The sequence below is a fragment of the Protopterus annectens genome, chromosome 4.part0 (genome assembly GCF_019279795.1).
Source record: "Protopterus annectens isolate FY-2018-M chromosome 4.part0, PAN1.0, whole genome shotgun sequence".
Classification (NCBI taxonomy): domain Eukaryota; kingdom Metazoa; phylum Chordata; order Ceratodontiformes; family Protopteridae; genus Protopterus; species Protopterus annectens.
The window spans coordinates 756,226,280-756,238,598 of record NC_056733.1 but is presented as its reverse complement, the minus strand read 5'-3'; the positions used below and the strand labels follow the sequence as shown (position 1 = coordinate 756,238,598).

Here is a 12,319-nt window from a genome sequence, read left to right as displayed (position 1 = left end):
TGTAGGAGTGGAATCATCCACATCAGAATCAGAATAAGGAGGATACTCTTGCAAATCTTCCAGAAGACTCAAAGCCTCTGAACACTGTTCAAAACTCTCAAACTCAGGTTCCACCTGGGCCTCTTATCAGGAGGGGGGATAGAACCTCTAATCAGAGTAATCAAATCTTCTGCCATTTTAAGCATATGTTTCTTAGGCACAGAACCGGAAGTGCTAGGAGAAGCCCCCACTGAAGCTAAACTCGGCCTACCTCTCAAGGAAGTTTTGGAAACAGAAGGAGGCTCTAACTACCTTGGGAAGAGAGGGAAGAACAGTTACCTGAGAAGCCCCTTCAGCCTGGCCTACCTCCTGAGAAGGCACATCCTGTAACAGTAAAGTCTCTGCCTGAGACTCCAAAGAAACTCCTGGCAAAACCTCTGGCTCCACTGTGCCTTCTAAAGAACCGTCGTCTGGGTCTGTCGGTTCATCAACCCTAGGCTTTGCTGTTTTGTCCTTGCGCTTTTTGGACGAAGCGAGCGTCGGAACATCCAACGGCATTTTATAATTGCAACGCTTCCCAAACACTAACCTGGCACAGTCTAACCTTCTCTTAATAGTGCGTTTGTTAAATCTAGCACAAGAGCGGCATCCAACAACGTCGTGCTCAGGCCCTAAACAAGGTATACACAAGGTATGGTAATCCCTATGAGGTATCTGTTTCCCACAAGAAATACAGTTATTCACTTTTTCTGACATCCGGTTAAATACTGAGGCAAGAAAAAACCAAAATGTTCTAGGGTACTTAGCCAACTTTGATTCGGTCTGAAACTCCGACTTCAGAAAATTTCAGAACGCCAACCTGCACTCGCAAAACTGCTTCTGCATCGGACCATGCGGCAAAAAAAGACTGAGGATATGGCGTCGGTCATGCGCATTAGTACCCTGACGTACTGACGTCAGTCTAATGCGCCCTGACCGACGTCAGCCTTATACTTTGATATTCGGGCCGACTGGACAGCGGATTACCCAATAGTTAGGACTGCAGCAATGTGGAACGAAGAACATCCTAGAATATCAGCTAGGGTTAAAAGAAATAAAAGCTAGAATAGTTAGTATAGGATTAAGTGAGAAAATAGTATTTTAGCCTGAGAGCAGGGGAGTCAAACTGGAGAGGGTTGGACTGGTAGGTATTGTGTAGTGAGTGTTTTCTGGCATTTCTGATGTCCAGGTTTGACTCTGACTGGTAATCATTGCTCCCGCCATTGTCAGCCATGAAAACTCCCTCATGATGCAGCTCCTGCATACCAATCTGAAATGGAAAAGAAATTAATAAATGTTAGTTAACTATACATTGATCAGCCTCTGCAGCTTCTAATAGTTTTAACTCTTAACTGCTTTTCTATTTAATCTTTTCAGGTGTTTGACTGTATTCATTTTTATTATGAAAAGCAATTGTAGTGCTCATCCACTCCCCACTCCTGGCTATCCGGCCTACTAGCCCAGAGCATCACTGCTGCCATGGTATGACCAAAGATACTGAACAGACCCATGCCAAGCTGCAAGTGTGTGTTACAAAACTACCATCTCACGGACAGGCTGAAAACTTGATAGTTTTCTGTCCTTCCTTTTGCAGTCCATGATTTTACAAAGTGCAAACATCCTTCCAGTGAGGGTGGAGAGGATAGCCAACAGCCACAGCAGACTTCTGCTGATACCACAAGTACCCATGCTACAACACAGTCGAGTCCTCCCTTCTTGCAGCACTCTAGCACAGTCTGTCATTTCCACTACATGCCACGATTGACCCACATTAAACCAGACTCACTAGTATTATTAGGGATTACTCATCTAGATGGAAATGTTCACTGTGCTCTATTATTTTCACTTCATTCTATACCCCCCAAACAAATCAATCCATTCTTTTTTCTGTAATATCCATTACACACCCACGTCTATCTGTACTGCTGTGTTTATTTACTTTAATTTACCCAGGTGATCCAACTGGAGAGAGCCCAGTTTTCACTATCGGCTTGGGGAAAAAAGCTCCACATTAATATTCACAAACTAAATAAGATGTTACAGTGCACCTTTCAAACAGTTTTACAACTGAAAATACAGAGAAAATTTAACAATTTATAAATAAATAAATACGAGCAGCATACATTCAGCAAAACTTAATAACAATATGAGTACATCTTACACGGTGAATTGAAAAAGTGTACAGACTACAAACAGAATAAGATAGGTAGAAGCATGAATATAAAATAGCCCAACAAAATATGAAATAAGGAGAAAGAAAACCTAGAATATCAGCTAGGGTTAAAAGAAATAAAAGCTGGAATAGTTAGTATAGGATTAAGTGAGAAAATAGTATTTTAGCCTGGGGTGGCACACTGATCTAGTCACTAAACCTCTCACCTAACCCTAAATTTATGAACTTTCAAAAGTTTTCTATCTTTATGCCAGTGTGGCTTGACCAGTATCTGGATGAAAAGCAGATTACTGTTCCAAATAATAATCACACAAATAAGATGCCAAGCAAAAGATGGTTGAATCTCTAAACACCTCAAAATAGTCTGTTGCTGAGTGAACTCATCAAGGTATAAAGGGATAAAGCCCCGACTATAGCACAGGCAACTGGGGTTGAAACAGCAGCTCAAGCACTTGTAGGAGATGGCAGGGGAGGATGGAAGTGTGCAGGGTATGTGCGTTAGATTATGATATGGTATTATATGGTATAAGACATATCGTACCGTAACATAATCTAAAACATGTACACTACAGCACACCATACACCTCAGAATAGCATAGCCTGCCATACCACATACCATACATGTTACTGTAACAAGCCATACACCATATAATACATTAACATACCCTAACACACCACAGCAATCTCATTACACCATATCATACAATTCACCTTGCCACAACATGTCCTCTCACAACATACATTACTCCTTACCACAGCACACAACACTTTAGAATCTAACACACTACACACTTCATGCCATACACTTTTGCACAATATACCCTACCACACCATATATTACAGGTTACCATAACATACCATACAACACCTTATAAGCTAACACACTACACCACCTCATACTATACACTTGAATACAACATCTTATCACACCATAGATCTTTCGGTTTACCATATAAAATATCACAACAAACACATCAGAATAGACCTGCAACACCATACTACACCATAACATATACATTACCAAAGTGTATGGTACCATACCATAATCTCATCATAACCTAATCATACCACATACCTAACCATAATGCACCATATCTATACCACTCTGCATCATTTACACCTTACCATCTACCTTACTACACTACACTGTACTCTGCCACACCACATATTACAGATTGCATCACCTCATACCATACACTTCGACAGAATATACCCTACCACACCATATATTATACTCTTTACCATATACAATATCACACCAAACATGTTAGCATGACATATTGTGTAAGACCACACCACATCATACCATACACACATTACCATAACACACCTCACAACACTATTGTAATATCACAAAATAAAGTAACACATTACACCACATCATGCCAGACACCTGTCTATAGCAAACATATCACATCACACTATATCATACATCTCGTCACAACACACTCTTTCATACCATACACCTTACCAAAACATAGGTTACCATATCATACATCTTAACATATTCTGCCATATCATATCACATGCTGTAACATAGTATACCATCATGTTGTAACATAACATCACCATAACATATTCTGCTACATCATTACACACACCGTACCATAATATACAGTCATATCATGCTATAACATCTTGTCATAACATATTCTGACAAATCACACCAGACACCATATCGTAATATACCATCATATCATGCCATAACATCTCACAATAACATATTTTGCCATACCATAAAATACCATCAAATCATGGCATACCATACCAAAACACCATATAATATACACCTTCCATAACACACTCAGTCATATCACATAACTTAAACCTTATCATAATATATCCTAAGGCAACACACCATATCATTTTATTTACTTTATTTCCTTTAACCAGATAAATGAACTGGTCCAACAGCTAGACCATTTTTAGTCATGACCCAGGTCAACAGACAAAAATAAGACACAGCACATAAAAATAAATCAGCTTAACAAATGTCAAATGAAAACACGCAACTTACAACAAATGTAGAATATTTCTATTGCATACAACATCCTAAGTTCACAAACAAGTGAGGAATTATTTCAGTAGTCAAAATAGTATAAAACATTTAAATAGAACATAAAGAGTTAGTAGAGATCCCAAAATGAATAACAGCAATTGGTATTACTTGTTTATACAACAAAGTTCTGACTGAGATTCCAAGTACTACACATTGGCTTATAATTACAGTTACACAAGTCAGTCTAACGGATATTAAATACAAATTAAGCTACGGCAATATTACTAAAGGTATGGATCAAACTGGGTTCATTGGACAATTACACTTACACAATGTAACATTCCTGTTAAATGAACTTTTAATCATTTCAAAAAGTGCGGTACAGTGTTAGTATTTCACTATTCTGAAAGTTTTGTGGAATGTCATTACAAATACTAGGAGTAGTTTTGCAAAAGGCTTTTTCGGCTACTGCTTGAGTAAAACAGTAGTGGCTTTACAGAGGAGATCCAGACTGACTTTTTAGGCCAGTGCCGCTTATGAAAAGTTTGTTTCTAAGAGTAGAACAAAATTTACTATATAGTAGCTTATAAGTTAGTCTGCTAAGTACAAAATTTGCTCTTGCTTCAAAGTGTAAAAATTTGGCTTTTAGTACAGCAAAACAGTCTGTGATAGATTTATATTACATACCGATTTTAACGACTGGACTGGTAATGTGTATTTAAATCTGGTCAAAAGCACATTAACTGCTATTCACTGCATGACTTCTACAGATAAAGATGAGAGATAAAGCCCAGACTCGTAGCCAGCCTTTAAACATAGGCCAACTAGGTGGCCGCCTTAGCAGATGCACTTTTCCAGTATTTATTTACTTATTTTGTAGTAAAGAAATGGTTTCTTTAAAATGTGTTGAATAAATACAGGAAAAATTGAAGAGCAAGATAAAATGTGAGAAAAACGAAGAAAAAAATTAATATGGATGGTGTAGGGATGGGTAGGGATGGGGGCACTGGGTGGCGATGCGGTGTTATGGAACCCTTTTGCCTAGGGCACTAGTTGACCAAAGGCCGGTCCTGCCCAGACTACAATTTCAACTAGTGGCTTGACAAAAAGATGGGGCGTGTCAATTCTTTGGAGTGGTGGTTGTACCCACCCAACTTGTTTCTCTGCTCCAATGATAGGGCCTTGGCTAGAAAGCAGAAGCACAGCACATCAAAATGCAAGGAGATCCTGTCAGGAAGAAGTGGGTTTGACCACCCAGGCCAGTGACAGCAGCCAACTATCTGCCTGCACAGACAAGTGGGCAGAGACAGCCTCTGTTGTGGAACAAAGGTTCACATCAGCACCAGAAGCACTGCATTGTAAAAAGCACTCATTGCTGGGATGTTTGTGAGAGGACAAAACAATCCTCTTCTTGGCTGCCTGAGTGACAATGCCTCTCCCCTTTGGGCAGAGTAATGTCAGATTAAAGGGGAATTTTGGTTGCAAGAAAGCATGGGGCAAAAATCATATAAAGCAGGTAAGATATTTTATGCACGCTTTACTTTGGGAAAGCACTTTGGTTATTTGATGGTCTATGTGCTTACTAAAGAGAAATGTTTGCTCAAGGGTAATGCCTAGCTAGCTTTGCTGCAAGTAAAAGGTAACACTGTACTTTCTGGGTCTTTGATTGTTAGGGGATTTGAGTCTGATATTTTTTGTGAGTACCAAACATGTAACAGTGCAAATACAGTTCTACACTATTATGAATAGTAAATTTGTAAAGCTTTACTTGGTTGACTATTTGTGTGCTTTTAGGATTGTAAATCATCACTATATAGAATGCAATCAATATTGGTCAGATCAGGAGGTAAATGATTGACAGACAGACAGACAGAAAATAGTGGATCCAGTACCAGTCCATGGGAGCACCTTTTGTGGCTATGCCAACATCAGATAGAGTGTTACTTGCATATCCTATAAAGATCCTATCAGACAGGGAGAGAGTAAATCATTGTACCTCTTCAGCAGCTACACTATTTTTTTTAATTTGTCATGCAACAAACTGTGGTCCATATTCTCAAATTTATCTTTTAAGTCTAGAAAAATTGCACCTGTTAATTCCCCTTTTTCCATGTTACTGAAGATTTGATCCATTACAAAGTACAGTGCAATGGTGGTGCTATGCTTCCATCTAAAGCCACGTTACATTGTCATTTGGTGTATTTTAATGCAGTCTAGTATTTGATCACATACAAGTTTCTCTAGATTTGACAGGACTGCATTAGCAATGGGCCTACACTTCTCTGACAAGTTTGGGTGACAAACGTTTGAAACAAAAAGAATCAAAGTATGTTTAGAACTCAGTGTGGAGGGATTATTTTTGTAGACAGAGGCAGACTGAAATCTGTGTGACGGGTCCTAAATTGTAAAAGGTTTTGGTTGCAAGCAGTGGAAATGTGAGTTATAACTTCAGTGAAATGTACTAAGTAGGCCTTTAACATCTAATCTAGGCATGGTTTTAAACAGAAAATGGGGGTAAATCTGGATACTGATGTAGTCATATATCCGGTTGAAGGAGAAATTGTGCTGAACAACTTCTTTGAAGGTGGTAAAGGCAAAGTGATATGATCTTTTATTTAATTTAAGGTTACCTGTAACAGAAGGCAACTTAAAACCTTGGAAAACAGTGCATCAGTGCCACTCTGTGTTACAGCCTGTCAGAATAATTTGGGGTTCTCCAGCTGTTGTGTTAGTCAGTGCAAAAGAATACTGCTTTAGTAGCAGAAGTAGAAATCTGTAATTCTTTCCTAAGTTTGATAAATACATTGTACTTAATTTTGGTTTGCAGTATCATATTTTCTTTCAGCCCAAGCTTTGTTGTTTTCCTTTATTTTCTGCTTAAGTTCCTGGGCTGTCTAGTAGGTAGGTAGTGCTTTACCTGAGATGTCCCTTTGTCTTAGTGGATAAAGCCTGTGCTGTAGTGGTATTAGAAAGTTATAGACCTAATATACCGATGAACAATTTATCCATTGAAGTTCACAGGAGACAGTGTAATCAGCTAAATCTTGAGCACTTCTTGTTAACATAAATTGGTAAGGGAGCTTGGGAGAGCTTTAGTTTCCAAATGGAAATAAAATGGCAGTGACTGCTTAGCTTTGGTGGTATTTTATGCATATGCACTGAAGCCAATTTTTCAGGTATGTTTGTGATTAGTAGGTCTATAATAGAACTTTTACCTGTGTTACGATCAGGCCTTGTACTGGTATTTATCAAATGAGAGATGTTTTGCTGAAGAAAACTTTGACACAATGTCACGTAGATGGCATATTTGGTTAAGGCTGTGACCTGCAGTTCCACAGGTTGATTCCTTGCCTCAGTCCCCATTTGCCTTACTTAGTGACCTACAGCAAGTCACTTAACCAGACAGTGCTTCGGGGCAACTGGAAATCTGAGCTAGACTCAATGGTCCTCTGGATTACCAGCCGGGTAAAACTACTTATGAACTGTGATTATTTATAGTGGTCTTATGTGGTCCTTCCTAGTTTAGATTAAATTCTCCTAAAATGATAGTCCTACTTTCGATAATGTATAAAAGACATTTTGATAGATTTAGAGGATGTGTGGGAAGAAAAGAGAGATTCACTGTAAAATATAATGCATATACATCATACCATAAACCACTGTATGGTACCCCATTATATTACACATCATACCGTACACCTTAGCGTAACATACCCTATCACATCCTAACATGTACCCTACTAAAATAATATAGCAATAACCAACGACGGCGGTGTGGTATATTGAATATTTACCCATGGTTGGTGTGATTAAACAAAGCCAACATGGGTAAATTTTCAATATACCACTTCACTGAGTCGGTTATTGCTATTATACAATGACATTATTTAAGAAAAAAATGACATACTTTTCTTAAATAACGTTTTTGTATAATGGCACCATGGTGTTCTTCCATGTTATTTCCTGATTCTGCTCTTTGATAATGTACTGCACATGCATATGGGGCTTGCATTCCCAGGGTTATGCAGTGCATCACTGGTTTATAAAGCAAGCAATGAAGAAAGGAAGATCTCCATTGCTATTTTTTTAAAAGAAAAAAAAGTAACCTCCCGACAGTATAGAGGTACCTTTAAAGTATTATTAGAGCTCTCTGTATCTTTCGGGTGAGCTGATTAAAGCACCATCAGAATTATAGTGGTCTGACTGATGGTTTAAACACAGATTACAGCATATGCTTCACATAAGTGAAATATTTTAAAGAGACGGTGCGCGCTTTGCTCCATTTAGATCAAATATGCAGTGTTTTATTTTTAATAGCAATTTATGGGACGACCTACAGGAATGGCCCTTTTAGCTTATATGAGATTTACAAAAACGGTTTTCCTTTCCTGTTATAATAATTTTGTAGAACACAATTCTGTTTAAAGAGCTTCCTCTGGCTTTGACTTATAGCAATGTACTGTCAGCACCAAAATATTTACATCAGCATGCGTGAGTCAAGTTCATAGCAAAATGAAGCAGATAGCTCTAAACTTACTGATTTGATGTTTATATAACTGGATATCAGCAGATGAATTAGTATGCCTTTATCAAGCAATTCCCACTTAATATAAAAAGAGTTTTTTTTGTATGTTGCAAGGGAAAGACAAATTTAAAAAGTAAATTGGCGTTCTGTGTCTTGGTTCTGTCAGCTACATAGATTTAATCAAAGACCACCTGATGAAAGAAACATACTGTCAGATCATTTATTATACAGCTCTGCATGAAGCGATATTTTTACATTTTAGCAGTCTTTCTGACTCATTGTTTGTAAACTTTTAGCAACTTCATGCTTTCACTATTGCTTTGCTTTACTCAGTCAAAACATTTTATTTATGCTAGATTTCTTCTATAGTACTTTTTTATCTGGGCACTTGAGGTGGAGGTGATTAGACGGCTGGCTGTGAGGAATGCCAAACATCATAGCTGACTTAGTAGCTTACGAAACCTTCTGTGTCTAGAAGACTTTTTGTTGATTTGAAGGGTTTGGTTCTTGGATTTTGTTTTCTACATACGGATAGAAAGTGTGGCCACGCAATGATATTTTAGCAGCTGGACTATTTCCGTTACTAGATGGCCAGTTTACAGGGGGCACATTGGTTGGGCTGACCAATCAGTGTGCTCTTTTTGGAATGTTAATGGCCAGTTATTGTATAATCACTCTCACACCACAGATTATACAGTTTACTTTCAAAATGCTGAAAGCAAATAGTCAAATGTGCACACTGTCAAAACTTTTCCGCAAAATCCCAACTGCCAAAATTTCAGAAAGCTGAAAATAAAAGCGAACGTCGACATTTCTGACTGCTCCACACCTAAAAACAAGTGCTAACATTGGCCAAAAAGGGGACAAGATTTTGTGGTTCGGAATATCGGTGGTCGACGTTTTGAAAAGTTGCAGTTCGCAGAAGTGGTTTTGAAAATGTGACACTCAACATTTTGAAGGTAAACCAATTATACCATAGCTTTCACTAAAACATGGAATAACATACCATGTCATACCATACCGCAACCTACTACACTGCACTATAACACATCACACACACATCTTACCACAACATAACCTATTACACCACATCACACCCTATTACACTACTTGAGCTGGCTGAAATACTTCCTTTATATTTCACAGCGTTTCAAGTGACTTGAAGCTCTGTTTTTCAGGAAAAAAGGGTCAGCTTAAAAAAATTGTACAACTTTAACCACAAAGTTAAAAAGCATTTTTTTTTTTGCAGGAAGAGGCAAGACCCCACCCCCACACAATTTACTTAAACATGTCAGTCCTTTCAAAAGCTAAGAACACCTCATCCATGGACCCAGATGATGTACCAGGTTGCCTTATTATCAGTGGCAGATATGCCCTATCTGAGCCCCTACTTAACTTCTTTAATCTAAGCTTGAAGCCTGGAAAACAGATATTTTGTAATGAAGTTACACAATGATTGACTAACAACAGCCCCTGGTAAATACAAACTCATTAGTCTCACTAGCCTCATCTGTTAAGCCATACCTCTCAACTACAAATCATTAAAAATCATAGCACTGGCTTTTAAAAATCACAGCAGGGGGTAAAAAAGAAGAGCACTTTCTTATTTTTCACAATATCAGGTCTTTATATACTAAACCCCATACAGTTAGAGGTCAGGAATCTTCATACAGACAGGTTATCAATTTAATAAGTTAATGTACCCATAACGAGGTCTGACTTTATGAGGAACATCAGTAAATCTAGAAGGACCCAGACTAAATCTGAGGGACAAAATCATAGTAGCTTAAAGATATATGCAAAGCTATGGAACACAATCTCAGACATCATTAATCTACATATTATAAATCGGTTACTGTTGACCCTCATCAATTTGGCTTTGTCAAAGGAAATCCTACTTCTTTAACCTCATTCATTTATTTGAAAAAGTCTCCAGAACAGTACACAGTAGTTACATGGGACATACAAGCATATCTGGACCTGACTACATAGTATCTATGGCTTATTCACACTGAGCTGAACAGAGGAGGGGCACTGACCACAACTCTGATCTGTGATATATAACATTAAGTATCCTGTTTCCTTGCTTATTTTTACTAGTTATTGTTTAATATTACCATTTATTGTATGTTTTATTGTCTACTGCCTACTTTTTACTGCATTTTATTGCTATAAACTAATCTGCACTATTGTATTGCAATTGTCTGCCTTACTGGACCTGTTAAATCACTTTTGTTACTGTATCACTTTTTGTAAAACTTTTGTAGCTAGTTTCACTGTGTGAAAGGTATTAACTGGAAATTTTCTCCATTTGTTAAGCATCTTTTTGTTCTGATTTTCTTGCAAAGGAGTGTATCATATAACTGATTTGTTTGCAGTTAAAACAGTTAAAAAGCATTCTCTAGAGTCTCTCCTTGCTCCTTTTTGTGTTTAAAACTTGAATTTAGTATCTCACTGCTGTTTTTCCTGCTGTAATAAACATTTATGTAGTGTTTTCTGTCTAAAATAGTGTAGCTAGCAGCTGTAGCATAGTTTCCTACCCTCCCTCCCTAATGATGTCTTGTTCCTAAACTTGGTGGCTTTGCAGTCTCTCAACATCAGGTACTGTTATGACTCTGTCATAGTCCAGGTTGGTGTGAATGACTTGAGATGTAGCTCCCTGGACAGTATGAAGAGAGACATGATTGAGCCCACTGAATATGTGTCCCAGGCAGGTATGTCCCTGGCCTTAAGCAGCATTCTACCGTCACCCAGAATGATGCCTCAATACAAGCAGAAAAAGATTGACTATAACAATTGGCTTAGTTTCTGGTGTCATTCCAGGGGGATCCAGTACCTGACAGCCTGGGAAGATATGATCGACAGGCCACGATGCTTTGCTACAGATGGCCTGCATCTGTCTCACTTGGGCTTCAGGCAAAGGCTCTTGCCTCCCCCAAAGTGCCTTTTTTTAGGGAAAAGTCATGACGTCGATACTACCAACATAAAAATGTCAACAAAATGCAAATTAAAGGTCATGCTGCTAAACACTAGAAGTCTAAACATGAAACTGCACTCATTGCACGCATTCTTAACCCTGGAAGATGCTAACATTTGTGAAGTCATAGAAACCTGGTTCAAAGCTGCAGACAGCACCCCAGCCTTATGTGGTTACTTATCCTATCATACATTCAGACCCCAAACTGTGGGCAGCAAAGCCAAAGGAGGTGGAGTTTCAATATATATTAAAGACACACACACCTCCAGGCTGGTCAAAAACTATGACACATAGGAGACACTCCAGGTGCAGTTAACCATTGACAAGACCCTTATTCAAATCATAACTAGCTACAGGCCCCCAAATTTGACTTAAGATGCCCACCCCACCTATCTGGACCTCTTCAAGTCCATCAATATTCAACCCTTTACCATGATCCTGGGTGACTAATTACCCAACCATAGACTGGAAAAACTACTCATGCCAGAACACAAATAGATTTCTCAATTTTTATCGATGCAAATGCCTTGGAACAGTTAGTCAATAGCCCCACAAGAGGTGACAATATCTTGGACTTGGCATTAACCAACATGAGTAACCACTGCAGCACCCCTACAGTATCATCCT

At 38.4% G+C, this 12,319-nt stretch overlaps 1 protein-coding gene across 1 annotated transcript in view; it reads right to left on the bottom strand.

The window, feature by feature from the left end:
• The window catches only part of ZDHHC8 (zinc finger DHHC-type palmitoyltransferase 8), a 1,092,273-nt gene that overhangs the window by 31,250 nt on the left and 1,048,704 nt on the right, over positions 1 to 12,319 (bottom strand). Inside the window, exon 10 of the mRNA XM_044068712.1 lies at positions 1,125 to 1,288. Coding sequence (XP_043924647.1) covers positions 1,125 to 1,288 — 164 coding nt within the window. The remainder of the gene's footprint in view (positions 1 to 1,124; positions 1,289 to 12,319) is intronic.